General features: G+C 42.2%; 1 protein-coding gene across 1 annotated transcript in view; it reads left to right on the top strand.

Annotated features, from left to right (window-relative positions):
• The window catches only part of LOC117056001 (sodium channel protein type 5 subunit alpha-like), a 48,260-nt gene extending 22,121 nt beyond the window's left edge, over positions 1 to 26,139 (top strand). Inside the window, exons 10-25 of the mRNA XM_033165985.1 lie at positions 573 to 770; positions 1,346 to 1,525; positions 2,781 to 3,182; positions 6,507 to 6,716; positions 8,590 to 8,943; positions 10,007 to 10,456; positions 12,865 to 12,982; positions 13,282 to 13,436; positions 14,411 to 14,584; positions 14,849 to 14,971; positions 16,403 to 16,687; positions 19,396 to 19,449; positions 21,683 to 21,820; positions 23,072 to 23,176; positions 23,824 to 24,094; positions 24,696 to 26,139. Coding sequence (XP_033021876.1) covers positions 573 to 770; positions 1,346 to 1,525; positions 2,781 to 3,182; positions 6,507 to 6,716; positions 8,590 to 8,943; positions 10,007 to 10,456; positions 12,865 to 12,982; positions 13,282 to 13,436; positions 14,411 to 14,584; positions 14,849 to 14,971; positions 16,403 to 16,687; positions 19,396 to 19,449; positions 21,683 to 21,820; positions 23,072 to 23,176; positions 23,824 to 24,094; positions 24,696 to 25,927 — 4,449 coding nt within the window. The 3' untranslated portion in view covers positions 25,928 to 26,139. The remainder of the gene's footprint in view (positions 1 to 572; positions 771 to 1,345; positions 1,526 to 2,780; positions 3,183 to 6,506; positions 6,717 to 8,589; positions 8,944 to 10,006; positions 10,457 to 12,864; positions 12,983 to 13,281; positions 13,437 to 14,410; positions 14,585 to 14,848; positions 14,972 to 16,402; positions 16,688 to 19,395; positions 19,450 to 21,682; positions 21,821 to 23,071; positions 23,177 to 23,823; positions 24,095 to 24,695) is intronic.
• The last annotated feature ends 660 nt before the right edge of the window (positions 26,140 to 26,799 follow it).

The following is a 26,799-nucleotide window of genomic DNA, read 5'->3' as shown; positions in this document are numbered from 1 at the left end:
CCTCAGAGCACAGAAGGGGGATCACAGTTATGAATGTTCCTTCATGTAAAAACATGTAAAAATATTGTTAGCCATCTAAGGGTTCTCTTTGGTCCAAAAGGCAGGAGACTGAGAGGAGATATGATAGCCAACTTCAGATATCTCAAGGGCTGCCACTGAAGATGGAGCAAGTTTGTTTTGTCTTGCTCTGGAGGGTAGGACCCGAACCAGGGGATTAAATTTACAAGAAAGGAGATTCCGAATGAACATCAGGAAGAACTTTCCGACAGTAAGAGCTGTTCAACAGTGGAACAGACCACCTTGGGAGGTTCTGGACTCTCGTTCCTTGGAGGTGTTTTAAGCAGAGCTTGGATCATGCGTAGCATAGAATTTCATGTGTCATTTTTAGATTTAATGTTGTTTCTTTTGTCATCTTTATTTTGGTTAATGAATTAATGTAATTTTTTTTTAGTGTGGTTCATGTTTTCTATATGGTTTCGCCCTTTAACATATGGAAAACTGGTGATGAAAACCTTAACATTTTGTAAACATCACAACCAAAAGAATGATTACTATATTCTTTCTGACTACAGACTCTCAGAGCTACTGGGAAGATCTATATGCTGTTTTTCATGTTGGTCATATTTCTGGGATCATTCTACCTGGTCAACTTGATCTTGGCCGTGGTCACGATGGCCTATGAAGAACAGAGCACAGCCACTATTGCTGAAACAGAAGCAAAAGAAAGGAAATTTCGTGAAGCCATGGAGATGCTGAAGAGAGAACAGGAGGTTCATATATTGCCCCATTGCTAATCTACAACTACCTCCATTTCCCCAGAAACATAGTTTATAGCAGTAGTTATATATAGTATGTATACAATAAAACATAAAACACAATTAAAACAATACAAAATGATAATTAAAATGACCGACTATTTAAATGTTTTTTTTTTTAACAGCTGCATAGGTCTGCTGGCAAAAAAGGTCTTTACAATGGGGAAAACATAAATTGAACATGGGATGGGATCTAACATGGTCAAAGCAAGAACTTGCCACTTAATTATGATGCTTCCATAGGAGATTAAGCACCAGCTTCCATGTTTCATGTGTCCAAAAACTAGGAACTCAGATTTGAAACATAGTTAACACCTGCTGGGCAAGAAAAATCCATCAAGACAAAAATCCTTTTAGAAAAACACCGTGATTAACCTTAAAATCATGAAGGTTGTGAGTAATTTGGATATCCAATGCAAACTGTTATCTGTGAATGGGAAGTTGTCATACAAAAAAAGTATTCATTATAATTATTATCTCATATGAAGACATAATGGTACAATGCCCACTTCTCTTTTTCTTCATTCTAGGAATTAACTGCGAAAGAAAACGACAGCATGTCTCATAGCTCATTTGAAGTGTCACCTATAGGTTCTAAAGAGGTCAAAGAAAGAAGCAACAGAATGAAAAAGTTGTCTTTGGGGATGGAAGATTATGGGGAAGACCCCAAAACCCCAAAGTCACAGTCTAGTGACAGCTATCGGAAACAGGTAATTATTTCATAAGGCTTTTGATGTTGTTTTGTCGTTTAGTCGTGTCCAACTCTTCGTGACCCCATGAACCAGAGCACGCCAGGCACTCCTGTCTTCCACTGCCTCCCGCAGTTTGGTCAAGCTCATGTTGGTAGCTTTGAGAACACTGCCCAATCATCTTGTCCTCTGTCGGCCCTTCTCCTTGTGCCCCCAATCTTTCCCAACATCAGGGTCTTTTCCAGGGAGTCTTCTCTTCTCATGAGGTGGCCAAAGTATTGGAGCCTCAGCTTCAGGATCTGTCCTTCCAGTGAGCACTCAGGGCTGATTTCCTTCAGAATGGATAGGTTTGGTCTTTTTGCAGTCCATGGGACTCTCAAGAGTCTCCTCCAGCACCATAATTCAAAAGCATAAATTCTTCGCCGATCAGCCTTCTTAATGGTCCAGCTCTCACTTCCATACATCACTACTGGGAAAACCATAGCTTTAACTAACCATTATTTCTTTTCACTTTTAATTGCACTCTAACTTGTCCTCATAGATGGAGGAGTTTAAATGAAGGAAGAAAAAAGGTTTTAACTAAGACACTTAATTTTAAATCTGCATTTGCTAACCCCAAATCTACATGAATGTTTTTGAAAATTTACATTTTAGAAAGTATATATATTCTACAACAGTAGGAAACCAATCTATGCATAAAGCTTTATATGTGATGTATTTGTTTTCTTCTACTCTTAGCAGTTCTCAGTAATAGGTCACTAGTAGGTCACAACAATAAAAAAAATAGCAAACCCTGTTCATAAATCCACTAACAGCCATAGAATAAATCAGCTGCATTGTCATCTGTCTGAATAAAGGTGTTACAAAATGGTAATCCTCCCTGGTGGTCCTAGTAGGTTCACATGGCGGTATAAGAATTAACAGAGGCTTATAAATAGCAAGTTCCTTGGTTCCTGTGACTGGTAAGGAAGCCATAAGTGATTAACAGACTTATGTACTAGTGGAAAATTTTGTGGAGTAGTTAACTGGGAGACGGGCGTGTATGTGCAAGACTGAGTTAATGAGAACCAGACTATCACTCCTAACAAGCTGCCACTTCTGAACGCAGAGTGCTCTTTATTAACAGGAAGGCACAAGGCCAATCATAAAGTTTTCTACTGCAATTGGTAGGATTTCTGTAAGTGACTCTTACACCCAACATTAAATGTATTTAGTACAGAGTATGTCAAAGTCTGCGTCACTCTTGCTATTTTTTTCCTTCTTTTGATCCCTGCAGTCTCTCATTAGCCACAGTTACGGTCCTAGTTCAAACCCATCTAAACGCCGACCAAGTCATGGAAGTGTATTCAATTTCCATGTATCTGGCCGAGATGCTGGTTCAAGGGCTGAGTTTGGGGAGGATGAATCTAGCAGCATTGGGGAGATGGAGATCCAGCACAGCACACTGCTGGCTGCACGAATGGGAAGGCGTCCAAGCATCCAAAGTCAAATCAGCTACAGTCCTCGGCTGACAGCTCCAAACTGCGTGCAGCCCAGCAGATGGGCCACTGGAGACGATTGCAATGGGGTGGTTCCATTGATGGGGGGCAGTGGAACAAGGCCATTTAACATGGATCCCATTTCCAGCGAAGGGTCATTACTTCCTCCGGTTATGGAAAATCCTGGGAAAGGAGATCTGGTAAGTTGAGAATGTGATCAGACAGATGCAATTTTCTGATTGGTGGCTTCCCTCCAGTTGTCTAGGCTGCAATAATCACTTTTTGCTATACAGTGGTACCTCGACTTACGAATTACTCGACATACGAATTTTTCAACTTACGAACGAAAAAAGTGCCCGCACGCCTATGAATTTTTCGACATCGGAAGGACATGCGTTGGCATTTTTAGATGGGGTTTACTCGACTTACGAATTTTAGATGTGGTTTACTCGACTTACGAATTTTTCTGAATTTTTCGTTTCCAATGCATTCCTATGGGGAAATCGCTTTTTTCGACTTACGAATGTGCATTCGGAATGGATTAAATTCGTAAGTCGAGGTACCACTGTATATGTTTTCTGTACGTAGAGGAAAAATGATTCCACCCCTAAAAAGTATCCTCAAATTACTTCCCTACAGATGATGATGATTTAAATTTATTCCCCAGCCTTCATCATTAGTCCCAGGGCAATTTGCAACACGCACACACACAACAACAACAACAACAACAACAACAACAACAATTAAGATTATTATCCTCTAACCACTTCTCTGGGAGTAAACCCCATTGAACTCAATGGGATTTGCTTCCATGTAGGCATTCATAGAATCTCACTGTAAATGTATTTGTGAATAGTGGGCATGGAGAGTGGGGAGTGTTATCAAAAAGTTTGGGGGCAGGGGAAGACCTAAAGAAGAAAGAGTAGTAAGAGCTGAGAGCCCTGTGGTATGAATAAATAGCAAATATTTTCTTTCTGCAGTGCCATGGTGCGTGCATTCTCTTTTAGCTAAGGACTGCTGTGCAGCTCTAAAGCTAAGATTCCAAAGGGATATTGGCACACACATATTGAAGACTAACAAATGCATTATGACAGAAGCTTTCATGGACTACAGTCTGCTTCATCGAATGAATGAAGTATTGTCCTGAGTTGCATGTAATTGTAATATGCTTGAGAAAGGAACTAATATATAGTGAAGTGAGAGGAAAATGAAAGTTAGTACAACTGAACAATAATATTCATTGTCACTTGACATTTTCTCCGAATGTATTAAGACTGTGTGGTCCACTGAATTTTGCAATAAGCATATTCACGTTCATATCTGTTTCTCTTCCTGCCTGAGATCAAAGCACACAAAGGTTCCATAACTAGACATGTTGTTTACATCTTTAAACAGACTACTTCTTGTGATGAAGCCAACAAGAGGTTCCAAACTCAGCGTCTCTCAGTAGATTATTATAATAACCCACTTCAAAGACAAAGGGCAGCAAGTGCAGTCAGCATCATTACCAGTGCGCTGGAAGGTATGTTGTTGCATATTCATGGGTGCCAATATAGTGGTTGGTCACCAAGGTTAAGGTCATGCTTTAAATGCCATAAATGGGTGGATTTAGCACTTGCGCTTGGGTCTATGTATTGTTTCTGTGTTGCATATCACCTTTAAATAGGGATTCAGGGCTGGCCCACCATTGAGCCAAGATGAGACAACTGCTTCAGGTGGCAGGAATCACAGGGGTAGCCGATCCCAATGTCGACCTTTATTGCCAAGGGTTTGTTTTGTTCTGGTTCTGGTTTTTCATATGAATTTTGTGTTTTTACCTTGTATGTTTATTCTGTAAACCACCCTGAGTTTTTCAGATAAAGGGCAGTATACAAATTTAATAAATAAAAAATAATAAAATAAATGTAGATCTTCTCTCACCCCTTTTCCCGGTAGGGCGGGAGGTGCCATTTAGCGGTTTTCAAGGTAACTAGCTAGCACTTTGGGATCAGGAACAGATAGGAAGCTAGTGAAATTGGAATAGCAATACAGTCACATGAGCTGTAGCTCAGTGGTCAAAGAAAGATGCCCTCTATGTGGAGAGCCCCAGGTTTGTCCCAGGTGTCTTCATGAAGAGCTAGGCAAGATTCCTGAAAGCCACTGAGCCGGTTGGACAAAGCTTCTGACCATTATAAAATAGTTTCCTATGGTCTTACAAAGAATTGGCCCATGAGATATCAATTACACAATAGTCCATGATCATACATTTTAAAAAAGAATTCTGCTGGAGCATCAACAGATTCAATAGGAGTTGTTCTCACAAGTACTTATTGACTCTACTTCCTGACCATAGGCGTGCGTTTTTAAATCTTTTTTTTATGGGGGGGTTACCTTACTTTATTGTGTTTAATGTTTAGAACTTGAAGAATCCAATCAGAAATGCCCCCGCTACTTGAAGAACTTGGCTGCAAAGTATCTTGTGTGGAACTTTTGCCCACTGTGGTTGAAGATAAAGAAGAATGTGGGTGTTTTTGTTATGGATCCATTTACGGACCTCACAATCACAGTTTGCATTGTGATGAATACTCTATTTATGGCACTAGAACACTATAAAATGTCCCCTGATTTTGAGACTATGCTTGGGATAGGTAACAAGGTAAGCGAATTCTGGCAAGCAGGATGCTCTGCATCAGCATGTAATAAGCTTTTGTGCGCTTGTTATTATTATCATACTGATTTTTGAGAACATTCACCCTTCCCCAAAGGGTATAAGGTTCAATGACTGCTATCACTATCTGAAGAAAATTCTTTTATTAATTTATTTCTGTTAACTATGGCAAACTGTGTTATATCTCTTGGTATTAGCATACCTAGGTATTTAATAGATTCGGAACAAATCCAGAATTTATATTCCTTGGATGAATGTGTAATCAGGTTTTGACTTAATGGCATCAGTTCTGATTTGGAGCAATTAATAGAGCAACCAGATACTTTACCAAAAGCACCTGTTGTTTGCATCAAGATCGGAATATTAGCCCGAATAGTACAAAATAAACAAAAGAATATCGTCTGCAAATAAAACTAATTTATATTCAGTATTATAAATCTCACAATGTTGTCTAATAGCGCAAGCCAAAGGAAAGGTGGCAGGCATACTGCCATTCACTGTGACTCTAAGAATGGCTGCCAGGACAAGCCACATGCTCTTCTTATATGTCCAGGGAGCGGGCTGAGCCCGCCCCCAGGAGTGGCCCGCCCCCTTGCCCACTCACAATTGGCTGATTGAGCGAGCTGGCAGTATCTGTTACCTGGGCAGCAAGCTCAGCCCAGGGACCTCCTTTGCTGCCTGGGACGCAGCCCAAGGGGCCTCCCTCGTATGATTGTGAAGGGTGGTAGAGGGAGTGCCAGACCGCAATGGCGCCCACCAGGAAGGGTTTGCGGACTTCGCAACATGCCTGTTTGTCATGTGAACTGTCCCTAACCCCAGCATGAGGAGGGAGGATTCTGGAACATACAGATTTGATGTCTCCACTTCTATTTTGCAGATTTTCACCGGAATTTTCACTGCAGAAGTGATCCTGAAAATCATTGCACTGGATCCCTATTATTATTTTCAGCAGCGCTCAAATATCTTTGACAGTGTGATTGTCTTCATAAGCATCATTGAGCTGAGCAGTGAACCCAAAGAGAATAAGGCATCGGGGAAAAAAGGCAGCAGGAAAGGAAACTTTACAGTTTTACGGACCTTGAGGCTGGTAATTCCTCGCTCTCTCTCTTTTTCTCTTCCCTCCTTCCTTTATTCGTGGACATATAGGACAGGATTTCCCATGAGCTACATCTCTTGCAGAAGATCACTATTGATTATACATCTGTGGAGCACTGTGAAAGAATTAACTTGCTAATCTCCAGATGTGCCCTGTGAGGGATGTTATTTTCAGATAGAGGAAACTGAGGGCAAGAAGCAGCAACTTCCCCAAGGCCACCCGGTGCATTCAGGACCAGGAAGGGAGTTGAAAATACTTGTTCAAGGCCAGCTCCTATGCTGTGCTGCTTGGGAGAGACATGAAGGAGACAAGCTATCAGTGGCCACTAGACACGATGGCCAAATATTACTTCCAGCATTGCAGACAACATGCCTCTAAATACCGGTTGCTAGGGGAAAATGAGTGGGAGTGTGTTACTGCATTCATGTTCTGCTTTGGGGCTTCCCATTGGCACCTGTTTGGCTGCTGTGGGAACAGGATGCTGCACTAAAAGGACTTTTGCTTTGATCCACCAAGACTCTTCCTATGTTCCTTTATTTATGCAGCATGGCTGCTGCTTCAGAACATAAGAGGAGCCCTACTGGATCAGACTTAAAGTTCATCTAATCCAACATCCTTCTCTCTTCAACGGCCAACCAGGTGCCTCCAGCAAGTACAAACTGCCCGCGAAGGTGATAATCCTCTTCCTCCACCACCCCAATACCTCACATTGAGTGGCACAAATTGCTACTTTTTCTTCTTCACTAGGCACCCAACTTGGAATGAGAAGGTGAGGGGAGGCCTCAGGAGTTGAGATGGAATCATCCACCACTGATTCTATTACCAGAATTTTTAAGAGCAAGCTCTTGGTTTTGTAAAAAATTAAAGCTGTCATGCAACAAGCTCTAAAGCCTGATTGTTGTTTTAAAAAAAATTAGCTGGAGGAAACCTAAATTCCAGAGAATGTTCTGTACCTCCTGGCCCCATTGCTATGGCTGCAACCCAGCAATCTTATTAGGTTAGGGTGCCCATACCTTTGCACTCAAACTCACCCTTTGCAACTAAAAGTCGTGGGCTCAAATCTCCAGTTAAATCATTCTCCAGTCTGAGGGCAGTGAACAACTGCTGTGATAGAAACTTCAGAGTCACTGTCAGCTAAGCTGTCTAATCCAGTATAAGGCAGCTTCACATGTTGATGCAATTTATAAACAAAGTTTTAGGTAAGAACTACAACTCAGTGGTAGAGTTCATGTTTTGTGCATGGAAGTCTTGTGTTCAGTCACAGAAAGAAATGGGTATTAGGGTTAGGGAAACTCTCTGCTGCGATTCTGAAGAGCCAGAACACACTGAAATTGTGCCCAAGAAAAGCAGATTTATTTTTTGCATTCAGAAGGTCCAGATTCAATCCTCAGCATCTCTAGTTGTTGGTTTTTTCAATTGACACTTAGCAGAGCTACATACAAGTAGAATAGAGGACAATGGATCAGATGGACCTGTGGTTTGAATTAGTGAAACACAGTGGCTGTATTTGGATGTCATGGTAAACTATGGTTTATTGTAATATGAGTAAGCTGCAGCAAGTCTCATGGTCAACTGCAAGGACCTTAGAAGCTTCTGCTTCTGTTCTTGATCAACCACAGCTTGTCATCCTGTTTGAACCTTAACTGTGGTTAATCATAACTATGGTCTGTTTGAAACAAGCCTACTTCAAATGATGGGTTTTGGAGATGGCTTTTTAAAAACAATTGTTTTTAGGGGTTGGACATAGTAAATAACAATATTTTCAAAAGAGAACAAAAAGTCAAGATGAAGCTGAATAGAAGGATAAACAGAGTTAGTTCTGTTCTTTGGTTATCTAACAGTACAATACTTTCCTCCCCAACAGATGCGAGTCTTCAAGTTGGCGAAGTCTTGGCCAACCTTAAACACCCTTATTAAGATAATTTTAAACTCAGTGGATGCTCTGGGCAACCTCACCCTCGTTTTGGCCATTATTGTCTTTATCTTCGCTGTATTTGGAATGCAGCTATTTGGGGGCAACTATAAGATTCATTGTAAGAAATTGGCCGATGACTGCAAACTACGATGGCATATGCAAGATTTTTTCCACTCCTTCCTTGTTATATTCCGAATTTTGTGTGGAGAATGGATTGAAACCATGTGGGGTTGCATGGTGGTCAATGAGCCATCAATGTGCTTACTTGTCTTCTTGCTGGTCATGGTGATTGGAAATTTAGTGGTGAGTTTACAGATACCTTTTCGTTTCCCTCCCCCTTTTATCAAAATTTTGCTTTGCTATTAATGAAATGGGGGAAATGTGTTTGAAAAGTCCATCCTCATGCTGTATCTTTAAAATAAGACAAGACAAGTAGGTGGAATGGTAGTATTCTAGAAAACCTGTCCTTGGCTTCTTCTGCCAGGTTCTTGGAATCACAAGTGGGAAGGGTGCTGTTGTACCCAGGTCCTGCTTGCAGGTTTCCCATGGGCATCTGGTTGGTTACTGTGTGAACAGGAGGCTAAACTAGATGGGCCATTGACCTGATCTAGGAGGGCCCTTCTACTGTTCTTATGCTCTCACATCTTTCAGTCTTTTCTCAAGCCATTGGGAAATGAAATGAAATTTCATAATAAGGAGACAGGAGAAGGAAGTAAAGCATCTTACCTGCCTCTCACTCTTAACCTGGCTTTGTAGGGAGATTTTTTTGCTCCAATTTGTCGATATTGGTTCATTCCACCTACGCTCTAAAACTAGTTTGCAAAGAATTAATAAGGATGAATACAGACGTATCATTTTAAGAGTAGACAATGTATACAACTAGGGTAAAATGTGCATTGAAAAGCATATATTAATTAAGCTAACATAAAGATGCATTATATTACAGAAAATCAATTTCCAGAAATGTATATATTAGGCAAAATTGCATACAAAGTTTGTATATCACGATAAATTTGCATTAAATTGCTGGTGAATTTTCATGGGGATTTTTTAAAATAACCCCCCCCCCACACACACACACGTCAATTGATGTGGAAATGTGGAGAACTGAACTTAAGGTTGACGAAATGAGAAACTGGGAGAAACCAAAATTGACAAATTTCCCCCACCCCTGGCTGTTGGTTTCCTTGTCATGGCCACGCCAGAATTGGGTGTTTCCATCTCTCTTCAGAAAAAACAAAACAAAACAATTAGAATAGAATAGAATAATAATAGAATAGAATAATAATTTATTGGTAATAGTAATAATAAATAATAATTTATGCTAGAAATGTTGTTAAACATTTGCTCTTCCCGTTGCTTTGAGGTGCTCAACTTGTTCATTGCCCTGCTGCTGAACTCGTTCAGCACTGACAACCTCCTCCAACTCCCGGAAGACGACCGAGAAACGAACAACCTTAAAATTGCCTTCGCTCGGATCCACCGAGGGCTGCATGCAGCAAAACAGGCAATGTTGGCTTTTTGTTTCAAAGCACTTGGGTACAAGCGGAAGGCAGCTCAGAAGAAAATAAAATGTGAATCTGAGAAGAACGGGCTGGAGCTTAGAAAAGATCTCCCGAACTTCAAGGAGAGTCGTGGTAACAGAGAGATTGAGAAGAATGGGGAGAGGTGCTCAGTTAATATCCCGGATGATTTCATCAGCAACCCCAATGTGTTTGTCTGTGTTCCTATTGCTGCCCCTGAGTCCGATAGCGAGGGTTCTGAAGATGCTGGTGAGAAGCAGGGGGCAGCCATGGAGACAGAATACACTGAGAAGGTAAGGAGTCAGCTGAAGGCCACATTTCCATGTTCAAGGAAAGGCAGACAAATCTTGCAGCGGAGACAGCAATATTAATGTCAGTCCTCAATATTCTGCCCCACTTTCTGAACATTCTGTCACATTGTAGAATTAATGAGAAGCAGAACCAATGATGTGATTGTGCTGATAGAAGGTCACCTCCTGAGGAACAAGAAGCTGGTTTAGCTTCTGCCCTAACAGTGTTACCAGCTGTATTCCCTCACCTTTGTTCGTAGGCTGTTTCAGGACAGTCCTGTGTGCCATTTTCCTCCTCCTCCTCCTCCTCCTCTCATCATCACCACCATCCCCATATTTCCTTCAATAAGCTCAATATGGAGCACACCCTTTTTTGCTCTTAATTGTTCACCTCATTTCCTAGCACAGCTTCCCTCCACCCCCCGCCCATTCCCATGAAATTTGACTGATCACATCATGAAACATCATGACGCTAATCTTACCTGGTAACTTTTGTAAACAAAACCACATGGACGGCTGCAGCCAATCAGATTAAGAGGCAAGTGAGGCTGAGGATCAGGGTGGAGATGGGAAATGGCACCGAAAAGAAGCAATAACCAGGGAAACAAAAGTGCGTTTTCCTTGTGTGCTGTAGTTACTCTACCTAGAGACCTGGTACAGGCCACTCATACACAATGTGACCCAACAGGCCCACCACCACAGCTCACCAACAATGAACCGTGGTTCAGGATAAAGTTGTTGGTTTCGCTTCCTGCCGGAAGGCCAAACTATATGTGATGTTGGGAGATCAGGGGCTGTGGGGATTTTGATAAGGAATTTAGTGGGAGGGGAAGAGGCCTTATCTTTTCCCTGAATGCTTGCATGAAAATGCCCTCTTCCAGTGCTATTTGCCCTGCGAGGCACAACATACAACTACATTATGGATACCTGTATGTTTCCCTCTGCGAGGCAAATACCAGCTTGGGCAACAGATTTTCACTGGGAAATGGTGCAGGGAGGAATTCTGCCGCAGGCTGACATTAATTTTGTTTGAGTCACAGAAATACATCTCTCTTTAGCTCCCATGGCTTTTACTAAAAGTGGGAGAGAAAGGTTCCCCCCCCCCCAAAATACAAGCGTTGTGGTCTTGAGTGCAGATGAATGTGGCTTATCTTCAGCAGGAAAACCAGCTGCGTTTGAGAGGAGAGCGGAGCAAGAGTTCCGATGCCTGGAGCCGAACATCTGAAATCTCCTCTCCTGGGGAAATAAGTATGCATTGGAAAGCTGGGTCCTCATCACCAAAACAAAAAGAGGTAAAAGTTGATTCACCAATACGAAAGGCAAAAGCAGATAATGATAATCCAGATGATAAAATGCCCTGATTGCAGAATTTGGGTAAAAAAAAAAAGAGGTTGCATTGAAATCGGGACAAAACAAACAAACAAAGTCGCACCTCTAAGAAGAGAAGAAGAGTTTGGATTTGATATCCCGCTTTTCACTACCCGAAGGAGTCTCAAAGCGGCTAACATTCTCCTTTCCCTTCCTCCCCCACAACAAACACTCTGTGAGGTGAGTGGGGCTGAGAGACTTCAGAGAAGTGTGACTAGCCCAAGGTCACCCAGCAGCTGCATGTGGAGGAGCAGAGACGCGAACCCGGTTCCCCAGATAACGAGTCTACCGCTCTTAACCACTACACCACACTGGCTCTCCCACTAAATTCTCCCCTCCCACTACACCACACTGGCTCTCCCACTAAATTCTCCCCTCCCACTAAATTCTAATTGAAACGTCACCATTCAATGTGTTGAATTGAAACCCAAGCAGGTTGTTTTGAGTATCTTCCTTTGACTGTGTGCCTCTCATGTTTGGTTAGTTAGTTTGCTTGCTTGCCTGCCTGCCTGCTTGTTTTGAGGGGTAAGGCATGCTGATTCAGAGCCTCTGAACCCCTCTTTTGGTGCTAAAATAGATATTGTAGATCAGAAATTTATATGTGTTACATTAATCACACAGCAAGCGTGTCAGTGTTTCTTTTTAAATTTAATACCAGGTACCAAAACCATACCATGTGGGGAGATGAGGTTTAACCCTTTAACCCTTATGGCAAAAATACATCCCTCCTAGTGCAAAAATTAGCCATAGGAAAAAAATCCTCCTATTGACTCTGGTGGCTAATTGTTGCACTGTGGTGCAGAGAGGATGGATTTTGTCAGGATTTCAGCTAGGAATTGAAAGGTTAAATCTCCCATTCCCATGCACTGTGGTCCTGATATGAAAATCACTCCTCCCAATATGCCTAGCATTAAATTTCTTAAAATCCACATGTGGCTGCTAACTACATTAATATAAAATTCTAGCTGCACTCCTGTTAGGCAAAACCCACAGACAATGCCTGGTAAAAAAATAAAATTCAAGGCTATATTTTTCTTTTGCAGAGAGATGGCATCAGCTGTTCAGAAGGCAGCACCGTGGACCTAGCAAACTCAGAAGAATTCCTGAAGCAGATCCCTGAACTAGCTGAGGACTCGGAGCCAGATAATTGTTTTCCCGAAAGTAAGGATGCACTTCATCAATTTATTCTAGGCAGGGCTACATAATTTCAGAATCACAGGACTGCAACCCAAAATGGCCAGCCTGTGCTTCTTGACATTTCTTGTATGCTTCCACTTGCTGACAATGGTGTAAGCGAGAGCAGTGATGGGAGGGGGGAATCACCAACTTTCATTGATTGCAGGATGCATGCTAAAAGGTCCAGCTCTGTCAGTCCCCTCGCCAGTACAGTACTGTTAACTTGTACAAGAGTTGTACCAACCCCATAATGTGGATTATTATTTATTGTGTGTCTCTTTCAGAATTTGCTCAGCGTTATCCTTGGTGTATGGTGAACACTGAAAAGTTTCCAGGCAGATTATGGTGGAACCTAAGAAAGACATGTTACCGAATTGTAGAGCACAACTGGTTTGAAAGCTTCATTGTGTTCATGATTCTGCTGAGCAGTGGAGCTCTGGTATGTTAATCTGATTCTCACACGCGAAACTCTGTGGCTTAAGTGCCACACTGGGACAGAGCAGAGAAAAGAAAGATTATATTTCTAAAACATCACCCCATTCCAAGATGAAATAATGCTGGCAAACACAGGGGGCACATTTTGCTGATTTGGCGATTGGAGCTGTAGCCAGATGGTATTAAGCAATCCTATGCATGTCTGCTCTGATATAAATCCCATTGAGTTCAATGGGAACTCACTTCCAGGTAAGAGTGCATAGGATTGCAGTGTGACTGAAGCCTGACTGGGTGCTCGGATCAGGTTTTCAGTTTGGGGAAATACTCAGGCACCTCTATCACCACCACCATTGGATATTTATTTAATCTTATTAGTCTGCGAACACCGTTTGGAAGGCCAAATTTCTCTGAGATTATGGTGGACCCATTATTCTTTTACCAGCATGGCAAACTGAAAACCACCACAAAATGTCACACTGGCAGTGGTCCAGGCGAAATCTGGAAATCAGCATGGAAGAATAGCAAGTTTTTGCTAATAGATTGGTATTGTTCCACAACCTGGGTAAGATAGTTTGGAACAAACAAAATCCAGGAAAAATTCAGGTGTGGAGAATTTTAAGCATCCCTACTTTATTGTAAGCCACCCTGAGTATTTCATGTTATGAGCTGCCAGTATTGTAACATCACTGCATTTAGTACATGATTGCCTGAGATCATTCATTTGCCATGTCCTGTGCCCCCCCGTTCTCATGGAGATTATATATATATATATATATATATATATATATGTGTGTGTGTGTGTGTGTGTGTGTGTGTGTGTGTGTGTGTGTGTTTGGCACAGCTACAGTATCATGGTTATGTAGTAGGATTGGAAAATTGCAGTGCATTCACACAATTAAAGAAAGATTGTAAAGAAGTCTGCAAATTAAAAATTCTGCTTGACCAGTAGCAAGATACATCTTAACTTTCTTATTACAGGCATTTGAAGATATACACTTGAGTGAGAGACCAAATGTTAAAATCATGCTGGATTATGCCGACAAATTGTTCACTTACATCTTTATCCTGGAGATGCTGTTGAAGTGGGTGGCTTATGGATTCCACAAATATTTCACAAATGTTTGGTGCTGGCTTGATTTCATAATTGTAGATGTAAGTGTTGCCTTTGAACCATTCTGTGGAATGGGTGCCGTTAGCTTCCAAGGTATAGCAACTGGGCTTTCTTGCACTCCCCTTGCCTAAAGGGAAGCCCTGCAATTTGTGTAAAACGGTTTTATGCTTTCGTTTTGAAGCGGTTTCTTTAGCATGTATGAAAAATGTTTGTGCATGGCAAGGAGGCAGATTAAGATACATAGTGAAATTGTTCCTTTGTGTTTTTGCTACTTAACATCTCCCCTCGCTACTTTTTTTTTGCAGGTCTCCTTAGTAACCCTCGTAGCAACTTTGGCCGGAGAATCTGACATGGGTCCCATAAAGTCTCTCCGGACCCTAAGAGCTTTGAGGCCATTAAGAGCCCTGTCACGATTTGAAGGGATGAGGGTAAGTTGATTGAGCGCCACCACTGAACATTAGCCCTATGAAAAGGCTTTTGGTTTGTAAATTGTTTCTTTTGAAGGTTATTGTGATGGGGTGGTGGTGGTAAAGGAAATTGGAACAGGGATTCCCATTTGGCACATCAAAGATTTCTGGGAGTCATGAGATGTTTATGAACCTGTTCTGTATTGTTGGCAATAGACAGGCCTTTTTTTCCAGCCAGAACTCACCGAAACTCAGTTCCAGCCCTTCTCAGGTGGGTGCTATTGCCATTCTAAGAGAACAAGGGAGGCGCTCATGGTGCGTTCCAGCGCCTCTTTCTCTAGAAAGATAGCAGTGGCAATAGACGTCCAGGAGACATCTTTGTTACCCACAACACAGTAGTTAACTTTGACGGTAAATAGTATGGAAACATTAGAGTATGGGGACCATGGGAGTGGATTTAAGGCTGCAGAGATCAAATCATGTTCTTCAAATTACTTTGAAAATCAGATTTACTCCAAGGGGAAGAGCAGCCTGTTGCTGTTATACAGAAGACATCCAAAATTTCAAAATGGCACCAGGTTATCTCCATGGAATGTAGCGCCATCACGTTCTTGAAATAAGCCACCTCTTTACTGAGGTGTCCCACTGCCTCCAATGGCTCCCTACTGTGTTCTGTGTGCAACACAGGGTGCTATTTCTCATCTCTAAAGCACTTTACCGCTTGGTTCAAATATGCCTAAGAGACGACCCCCTTCTCTATGCCCCATCATGATCCCTAACACTGCATGAGAACACCGACTTGAATCTGTCATGCTTGGACTGAGTCTAGATGGACTAGTAGCAAGGACTAGTAAACTTATTAAGGTGCAGTTTCAACATGAACATGCTTTGTCGAGATTAAATATACTTCTGCTGATCTGATCTGACGTAGCTTTCCTATGAATGGGTTTGAGTAGGGGCATTCAGTATGCAGTCTGAATCCACAATTTATATTTGGGGGCACGTGTGGGAGGAGAGAGGTTGAAAGGGACAGTTTATTGCCCTGGAATCTTTTCTCCTTCTTGTTATTTAGATATATTATGGTGAAGTTCATGGATTATTATTATTATTTTTTTTAAAAAATTATAAGTTGTGTGTCTTTGTTTTGTATGTATTGTGGTATTTTGTTTTTGTATGTATTGTGGTATTTTGTTTTTGTATGTATTGTGGTATTTTATGCATTGTGACTGATATTTTTATGGATTGTAATTTGGTAGTTATTTATTATAATTGTTAAGAGTGAATCTCTGTTTAAATATTGTTTGCTGATATTTAATTTCATTGTGTACTATTATATTCTGGTGGGTTATTGAATATTAATTTATTTGAGGTAAGTTGTTTTTATAAAGTTATGTTTTTATTATGATTTTTTTTTAAAAAAAATCGTTTCATTCACTTTCTCTTCCCCCAAAGGTGGTGGTGAATGCTTTGGTAGGCGCCATCCCATCTATTATGAATGTTCTTCTGGTCTGCCTCATTTTCTGGCTCATCTTCAGCATTGTGGGAGTCAACTTGTTTGCAGGAAAGTTTGGAAAATGCGTTAACATGACTGAAGAAAATGCCAGCATAAATGAGACCATAATTACTAACTTGAGTGACTGTAAGGAGCACAACAGTACCGATGGGATATTATATTGGACTACAGTTAAAGTGAATTTTGACAACGTTGGCTCTGGCTACCTGGCTCTTCTCCAAGTGGTAGGTCTTACAGCACAATGCATCTGTCTCCGCATTCTATGATACCCATTCTCTCTTTCCTTTCTACCTCCACTGCTGGTGCTGTTGCCTTCAGTGATACCTAAAAGCAAGACTTTTACGATAGCTGCTGTTGCTGGAATAACTCCCTTAGTTCCTTCTTTCAAAAGCCATTCTCTTTCTTTCTAAGTAACACTTGTTCTTCTGTGTGTATAATGACCTATAGCCATAAGTTAATTATGTGCATCACATAGAGAATTTTGTGACTGAATGGTCTATAAATCCGGAAGGAGCGTCTCCACCCCCATCGTTCACCGAGGTCCAGCTCTGAGGGCCTTCTGGCGGTTCCCTCGTTACGAGAAGCCAAGTTACAGGGAACCAGGCAGAGGGCCTTCTCGGTAGTGGCACCCACCCTGTAGAACGCCCTCTGTGATGAATCAGGTTATAGTTAGGGGCTGTTTAGAGACCCAGGGAGTTTTAAGGGTTAATGGAATCCCCAGTTAGAGTGACAGACACCCTTGGGAGGCGGGACATTCCACTATTTAAAAGGAGGGAGCAGCCGTTAGGGTGGTTGATTGGGGGGTTGGAGAGCGGTGACTGAAGAAGGAGGGTGTGGGGAGAAGTTAGGTTTAGGTTAGGTTAGGAACATTAAAGATGTGTTTATGTTTATGTTGATGAAACAAAGAATATACACTGTTAACCAACTAAGCTTATGAACCTATACTGAAACCGCTATGCTTTGTACTAAATAAAGATCTCTTGTTTTTGAGCCAAGTCGTTCTTTTGGTCCAGCAGGTTATCTAAGATCTTGAGGAGGGGAGTTCAGGTAAAGGGTAAAACTAATCTGAAAGAAGATAGTTTGTGTCTTAGAGTTCCCTCAGGAGGGGCTAGTGGGCGAGAAACCTGGGTTTGCCACAAAGTTGCTAAGAGGGCTTAGTCAACTGGTATAGTGAGGGGATTTAATAAAGAGAGGCCCTGAACTATAGGCAAAAGAGAGGTTTAACCCCAAAGCCCAGAGCAGTGGAAATAACCGGCCATGTCCGCTGGACAGTAAAACCCCTGTTACTAAGAGATTCCCAGTTTATTAAATAAAGGGAAAGACAGTAACAGACGGACCTCAAAGGGACAGGTGGGGGAGAGTTAATTTAACCCAGAACACCTGAGTAAAAACGTAACTTAGTAACAAGGGGAGAGTTTGAGGTGGAGGTTCGTCACACCCTCCCATCAGATGTCAAAGAAAAAAACAACTACCAGACTTTTAGAAGAAGAAGAAGAGTTTGGATTTGATACCCCGCTTTTCACTACCCGAAGGAGTCTCAAAGCGGCTAACATTCTCCTTTCCCTTCCTCCCCCACAACAAACACTCTGTGAGGTGAGTGGGGCTGAGAGACTTCAGAGAAGTGTGACTAGCCCAAGGTCACCCAGCAGCTGCATGTGGAGGAGCGGAGACGCAAACCCGGTTCCCCAGATTACGAGTCTACTGCTCTTAACCACTACACCACACTGGCTCTGTTTAGGGAAGCTTTTAATGTTTAATATATTATTGCATTTTAATATTCTGTTGGAAGCTGCCCAGAGTGGCTGGGAAAACCCAGCCAGATGGGTGGGGTATATATAATAATAATAATAATAATAATAATAATAATAATAATAATGGCTACGAACAAACAAACAGCTACTTTCTAATCCTTTGTTTTGTGTCAAGTTGTTTAAAAATACTTGTTAAATATTGAACATACTGTGCTCAGAACATTAGTAATATCCTCTAAGGACTCCGGGAAACCAAAATGGCCAAAGGCCTGGAAACGATGCCTTATGAGGAATGGCTTAGGGAGCTGGGTATGTTTAGCCTGGAGAAGAGAAGGTTAAGGGGTGATATGATAGCCATGTTCAAATATATAAAAGGATGTCATATAGAGGAGGGAGAAAGGTTGTTTTCTGCTGCTCCAGAGAAGCGGACACGGAGCAATGGATTCAAAGTACAAGAAAGAAGATTCCACCTAGACATTAGGAAGAACTTCCTGACAGTGAGAGCTGTTCGGCAGTGGAATTTGCTACCAAGGAGTGTGGTGGAGTCTCCTTCTTTGGAGGTCTTTAAGCAGAGGCTTGACAGCCATCTGTCAGGAATGCTTTGATGGTGTTTCCTGCTTGGCAGGGGGTTGGACTGGATGGCCCTTGTGGTCTCTTCCAACTCTATGATTCTATGATTCTATGAATGCCCTTTGGACCTGGTGGCTTGTTACTTTGCCTGTTACCTCTCAAACACCACCTTTTGCCAACTCTGCTTGATTTAGCCAAACCCATTTGGAACAGCACTGCCTACTCTGATTGGCAGTGGCTCTCCAAGGTCTCAGGTGAGGGTCTTTCTAAGTTTTGCTACTTAAGTTTATCAACCGAAGATGTCAGGGACTGAATCAAAGAGTCTTGTGTGCAAAGCATGCTTTCTACCACTGAGGTTTGGCTAGCTCATCAGTGCTGGTGCCTCACAGCTTGAGCCGAGCGGGACTGGCGTCATATCCAAGAAACCAGCACCCTTTGGGTCACTGGCCTAAATTTACTCAAAGGCAGGTGTAGATATCTGCACAATATATTCTGAGTGAAGACTGATGCAAAGAATTCAAAAAGATTCACTATGTTTTCCCCCACCCTCTTTCAGCACACCTATTGACGTACCTTAATCATATTTATATTAGTCTGTTTTTTTCCTCTAGGCAACTTTCAAAGGTTGGATGGACATAATGTATGCAGCAGCAGATTCAACTGATGTAAGTCACAGAAATGCACATGCTCACTCTTCTCTTCTTTTCACCTGCTCAGTGGTGTAATAGTAATGTAAGGGAACTCGCTGAAGAATCAAACTAAATTAATGTTAATGTGTGGCATGTTGCTCTGAGAGGCCTTCTGGCGGTTCCCTTACAGTGAGAAGCGAAGTTACAGGGAACCAGGCAGAGGGCCTTCTTGGTGGTGGCGCCCACCCTGTGGAACGCCCTCCCGTCAGATGTCAAGGAGATAAATAACTATACAACTTTTAGAAGACATCTGAAGGCAGCCCTGTATAGGGAAGCTTTTTAATGTTTCATGTTTTGTTTTTGTATATGCTGGAAGCATATACAACCCAGTCAGATGGGCAACCCAGTCAGATGAGTGGGGTACAAACAATAAAAATATTATTATTATTATTATTATTATTATTATTATTATTGCTGCCACTGAAAATGACAGTTGTGTGTCTAGCTCAGGCTTATCCAGTCTAATGTCCTCCATTTCTCTCAGTAACATCTAGTAGAATTCATCCTTGTTTTGCCAGTGTTCTTTATTTCCCAGAACCACCCACCATGGCAGCCAGTGATTTGGAGCAAGGCAGGGTAACATTTAGCACAACATGATCTAATGTGGCCCTCAGAGTGCCTAAGTGTGATCATTTTCATAGAACTAAAGCTGTAAATAAAGGGGTTAAATTGGGCAGACAGCCTGGGAGGTCAGCTTTGTACATAGCAGTCTTGCTCCTGCAGTGCCAATTAACTGTAATTATCAAACACTTGCCTTTTCAATAACCAGCAAAAGGTCTCGCTAAGTCACCCTGGGTGATTTAGCCTGCCTTCAGCACAGGCAAACCCCCCCCCCAAAACAGTCTTTCAAGTATTGTTAAGGAAAACCCAAACAGGAGACAAAGCAATTTTGCATCACACAGTATGAGATCCTGAAGGGCCAATTCAAAACCAGCGCAATGGAGCTGTAAAATTATCACACAGGGGTTGTACATTTATGTGAGGCACTGCTGTTTCCCTAAATTCCAGTATAATATGGTTAGGCTTTCCCACAGTGATCAGTTTTATACAGGGGTGGGCTTTCCAAAAAATGTGTTGTGTGAAGGCAGGGAACCAAACTAGGCATTGCACAGGAGCTCTGTGAACAGTCTCTCTTGGAAGTTGTGACTGAGAGTGGCAGCAACATCTTAAAGCTCCTCCCCACAGATTTCCCATCTGTAGTGGGGAAACTGGGAAATATATATATATAACATTTCCTCCACAGGAAAAAAAAATAGGTCCGGAAGGGGAATATGACACACATATATATTAGGAGGGTAATGGGTAGCCAGGGCTGAAAATGTAAGTTGCAGTTTCTCTCAGTTCCTCAGTTTTCCAATCTTAAGTCCTGTTCTTCATATTTCCACATAAGTTTCCATTTTTTTGCAAAATCCTCCTGAAAATTCACCAGCAAATTTCTCCTAATGTACACACGTTTGTGTGCAAGTTTGCCTAAGATATACATTTTTGCAAAGCAATTTCCCTCAATATAATGCACGTTTGTATGTTATTTTAATGAATATAAGCATTTTTATATTCGCAGTTTAACCTAGCATGTGCATATTATTTTTTTTAACACGTGTTGGAGATCTGTATTGCCAAATTTGGAGAAGTGTGAATTTTGAAGGATGGCTGTGTTTCAGTTTGCATATTGTTTTGGAAAGTGCAAATTACAAAGGTTTGCCTTTAAATGCAAACTGAGCCAACCTTTCCCCCCCATCCGCAATAACATGTTAAGCTTCCCTTCCCCCATGAAAGGTACATGGCACAGTTCTACTGCTGCAGCAAAAGAGGTTTGCTCCTGTAAGCAGTCTGGATGGCAGCCTCTCTGGGCCTCTCCATATATAAACTGCTCTGACTGTCTTAGTGAAAGAATGAGCTATAAGCAGATTCATCATAAGTGACTTACTGTGGCAATGGGAAGAGATTTATAAATGAGCCAGAGGGCAACTTCAGTGATCCCATGATAAATGTCTACTTCCCTCTTGCAAACCTCTCCGAATAATTGCTCAGAGACAGCGCTGTAGCTGCTTAGCTCCAAAGGCAGCCACCACCTCTTGGTACAGCAACCAATGAGGAAAATGTTAACAAGGGGTCGCCACAAACCTACCCACTTTAATTGCCTTTCTCGCCTTCTCCCCCCCCCTTTCCTTTTCTCAGTCACGTTTCAATGTGCTTTTCGTATTTGCAGGTGGAATACCAGCCCAAATGGGAAGCTAACAAATACATGTACATCTATTTTGTGATTTTCATCATCTGTGGCTCCTTCTTCACTCTGAACCTTTTCGTTGGTGTCATTATTGATAATTTTAATCAACAGAAGAAAAAGGCAAGTATATAGAAAGTGTTTCTGTTTCCTTAACGCTTGTTAATGAACCCGTGAAGAATCAGACTGGTTAGATGGGTACCCTCTACTGGACCAGCCTCCATTAGTGAAAGAAAATTCATGCTTCTGATGGGGAAACTCTGACCTTAATTAGGCTTAATTAGAGTTACAGGTAGGTAGCCGTGTTGGTCTGCCATAGTCAAAACAAAATAAATAAATAAAAAATTCCTTCCAGTAGCACCTTAGAGACCAACTAAGTTTGTTCTTGGTATGAGCTTTCGTGTGCATGCACACTTCTTCAGATACACTGAAACAGAAGTCACCAGACCCCTATATATAGTGAGAGAGTGGGGAGGGGTATTACTCAGAAGGGTGGTGGGAATGGGTGATTGGCAGATAGGCCATCTCACTCCTTGCTTTTTCCTGTAAGACCAATTGCAGTCGTTAACAGTCGTCCACAGGTTTTCCACACCCATCAGACAATTAGACTCAGCAGGCCTTTCTGTTGGGCCCACAGGCTGTATCTGGAGAACCACGCCCACCTGCCAGTCACCTGACATCATATAACAGCTAAAAAGATCCTTTATCTCTAACCTATGCACTGAAGCATTAAGATAAGATATAAACCTCTTTGAGGAAAAAAGATAGCAGAAGGATTAGGGATGTAAGAAGGCAGTGATTTCCATTCCAATTTACATCCATCACAATCTGTGCCATTTCTGTTCAACTGCAGTTCAGTTTCTTTCAAATTCTATGTTATTCCTCTTGCTGCCCACTCACGGTCATTTCAATGTAGAGGAAATGAAACAATGTTTAGGGAAGTTTTTAATGTCTGAGGTTATTTTGTGCTTTTAATTCTGTTAGGAGCTGCCCAGAGTGGCTGGGGTATAAATAAATTACTATTCTTATTCTTATTATTGACAAAAATGCAAACAGATACCAATTGAATTCGTTGACTAATTTCCGTTTCTGATCCCAGGTGAATGCATGAAACGAAGCCGTTTACATTTCTTCTTCCTTTTTTGCTGGAATTCTCCAACATCCCTAAAGCATCTGTTATCCCAAATGGGAAATCAGCCTTGTGCTTGCTCTTTGGTGGCAAAAGGCAGTATTAGAACAGGAGGTGCATGCTTCTGAACACCAGTTGTGCAGGAAACTGCAGGAGGGGAGAGTGCTCTGGCGCTCAGGCCCCTCTTGTGGCCAAACAATATATACTCTGCACCCAATAATGTTAGTTGTGTTATCTCCTTGCAGTTTGGTGGAGAAGACATCTTCATGACGGAGGAACAAAAAAAATATTATAATGCCATGAAAAAACTGGGGTCCAAGAAACCTCAAAAACCCATCCCACGGCCACTGGTGAGTACACGCCAACTGTTCTAGATAAAAGACTTCCAATAGGCAAACAGAAGTGTAAAAAGGAATAAGGCTGCTAATGTACGATTAATAGACTGATTGATGCAGAGCAAACTTAATTGGTGAATACAAAGTTTAATCTTGGGATTGAGAATTAAGAGCACTCTGGTATGTTATTGCAATAGGGAATTAAATGGAAATGTTAAAGGCAGTGAGGGAATGCTTCCATTGGATAAATTGTAAGTAATCTCACATTTCCTTCAGTATATTGGAAGCAGTGACGGGACTCAGGGTGCTTCTGGATGTGAGTTTATTGTGGAATCAATGCAGCTCAGGCATGCAAGGATTTTCATGGCGTCAGCACAGCATCATTCTCATCGAAATGCCAGAATGTCCTCTCTTTTTTTACATTTAACTCGAAATTCCACTTGCTGTGGAAAAGCCCCCAATAACAAATGAAAGACAACTCTTTCCACCTGAAAGGGATATGTGATCCTTCCTTCCTTCCTTCCTTCCTTTTCTTGGGGGGGGAGGAGGTTTAAGCAAATTTTGATATAAGTTGTTGTCTGACTAAATTATTGAAGGATAACATGTAGTTAAGTATTGATTCTACATCAAATCCTGGAGAATCTTTCTCCCCTTGCCTCTAGAACAAATACCAAGGATTCCTCTTCGACATCGTAACTCGCCAAGCTTTCGATGTTGCCATCATGGCCCTCATCTGCCTTAATATGGTCACGATGATGGTGGAGACAGATGACCAGTCTGAAGGAAAGACATTCGTTCTTAACAAAATAAACACCCTCTTTATCGTCATCTTCACAATAGAGTGTGTCATGAAGCTGGTGGCTCTGAGATACTACTATTTCACCAACGGATGGAACATTTTTGACCTTGTGGTCGTGATCATGTCAATTGTCGGTAAGTCGGTACAGAACAATGCGCTCTTGCCTAGCTCTTAGCAACTCAACCAGAGTTGAAGCATTTTAAACCTCATCACATACACCACACATTTGAATTGCATTTCAAGCACGCGACGTCCTCCGAAGAATCCAATAAATGGTAATTTGTTAAGGGTGCTGGAATTGTAGCTTTGCCAGGGGGCAAACAACAGTTCTGATCATTCTTTAGGGACAGCCACATACGTCAAATATGATGTAAATGTATGGTGTCCCAGGAAAACCTGGGAGCTGTGGTCAAAGAGGGATTGTGTCCCCTGAGGTTGCCATGTGGAGTCCACCAGAGAGGGAACCCTGAGAAATTGGATTTTTAAAGTGCTCAACTCTAGGTGAACTGTGCCCAAAATTAATTACATGGCATTTTAGAACTATGACTTCCACTTCCAAAACTATGTTTTAAAAGCCCCCAGGAAGGAATCAGAAGGAACCAGCAACAACATTTTATTAGGAATACAATAGAAAATGCAGAAGTGACTTCTTTTAACTTTAAACAATTAAGGATTAGCCTGCTGAGCAGCCATCTAGTTCATTCAAGATTTCCGTTGCTTATTTCTCCCCTTCAGGCAGCCTGCTTTCCGGCATTGTGGTTTCATTTTCACCTACACTTTTCCGGGTGATACGTCTGGTGCGAATAGGGCGCATACTCCGCTTGATCCGATCCGCCAGAGGGATCAGGACTCTTCTCTTTGCCCTGATGATGTCCCTCCCTGCATTGTTCAACATTGGCCTCCTGCTTTTCCTAGTCATGTTCATTTACGCCGTTTTTGGCATGGCCAACTTTGCCTACGTCAGAAGGGAGGCTGGGATTGATGACATGTTCAACTTTGAGACCTTTCCCAACAGTATGCTGTGCCTCTTCCAAATCACCACGTCTGCCGGCTGGGATGGACTCCTCAGCCCCATATTGAACACTGGGCCTCCATTCTGTGACCCGAACCTCGGCATGACGTCAACTTTCTCCAAGGGTGACTGTGGGAGCCCAGCTGTAGGCATCCTGTTCTTTGTCACTTACATAATTATATCCTTTCTCATAGTTGTAAATATGTACATTGCAGTTATTCTGGAGAACTTCAATGTTGCCACAGAAGAGAGCACTGAACCTTTAGGTGACGATGACTTCGAAATGTTTTATGAAGTGTGGGAGAAGTTTGACCCTAAAGCTACCCAGTTTATTTCATTCTCTGAACTTTCTAACTTTGCTCATACTCTGGCAGAGCCCTTGCGCATACGGAAGCCAAATGTGCGTGAGCTGATGGCTATGGATCTTCCCATGGCAACTGGGGATAGGATCCACTGCTTGGACATCCTCTTTGCTTTTACCAAAAGGGTTCTCGGAGACTCTGGAGAGATGGACACCCTTAAGCAACAAATGGAGGAGAAATTCATGGCAGCAAACCCATCCAAGGCTTCTTACGAACCAATCACCACCACGCTCAGGTGGAAATATGAGGAGGCATCTGCCACTGTTATACAGAAGGCCTTCCGGAGTCATTTGCTGCAGCGTTCCATGAAGCAGGCCTCTTTCTTACACCGACACAAAACCAGCGACGGAGATATCCTTGACGAAGATGCTCCGGAACAAGAAGGTCTCCTTGCACAGCTAATGAATGAAAACTATATCACAGACACAGACAAGTCCCACACAACATCCTTGGAATCTATTCCTCCATCCTACCGCAGTGTTACTGGAGAACTTGATGATGCCTTTGAGGGGGAAGCGGCAGTGTCTCCTAAAAGTGACAAAGCTAGAGATGGCCAGCTGTTTACAGACAAAGGCAAGAGGTCTAATGTGTAGACGCTCGTCAAGCACACCTTTAAGCAGACACAGTGCCACTCAGACACCAAGCAATGGTTCTCTTATTGAGGAATCCAAGAAGACCCCACCCCCCTCACATTATGAACACCTGCCATTTTTTTACCATACTACCTTTAGCACTGCTCATTTTTTTTCTAGCTGCATGAAAAGGAAAGGATCTGTGAAAGGTTATCATAATCTTTATGTTAGAATCATCTCTCATTGCTGTGATGACTGTGATTTTTTTTCTTGATGAAGAGAAGAGTTTGGATTTGATATCCTGCTTTATCACTACCTGAAGGAGTCTCAAAGCGGCTCACATTCTCCTTTCCCTTCCTCCCCCACAACAAACACTCTGTGAGGTGAGTGGGGCTGAGAGACTTCAAAGAAGTGTGACTAGCCCAAGGTCACCCAGCAGCTGCAGGTGGAGGAGCGGAGACACGAACCCGGTTCACCAGATTACAAGTCTTAACCACCACACCACACTGGCTCTCTTGCTGCATTGACGTGATCTTAAGCCCACAGAGAATATAACTTGCTGGCCCCTATGGGACCAGAGTATGGCTCTTTCTGGTCTGGAAATAGAGGGCTCCTTTGATGCACCGGCCAAGAAGTTTGGCAAGCGTTTACCTTTCCCCTGTGTTGTTGGTTCATGCAGGTTCTTATTGGTTCTTATTTCAGATTTCTAATTTGGTGGGGAGTCTTCTATACGTCTCACATGGAACCTGGGGATGCAAGCGAGGGCAGGGAGTGCTCATTGCCAGCAGGAAGCATGAGAACTGCACTTACCAGTGCATTCTGGGTTAGTGGATTGAGCCAGTGAAAATTAAGAACTGCATTCTTCCTGTCTGCAATGGAAGAGTATCCAGACT

Source organism: Lacerta agilis, chromosome 12 (assembly GCF_009819535.1).
Source record: "Lacerta agilis isolate rLacAgi1 chromosome 12, rLacAgi1.pri, whole genome shotgun sequence".
NCBI classification, from domain to species: domain Eukaryota; kingdom Metazoa; phylum Chordata; class Lepidosauria; order Squamata; family Lacertidae; genus Lacerta; species Lacerta agilis.
This window is presented reverse-complemented; position numbering and strand designations above follow the sequence as displayed.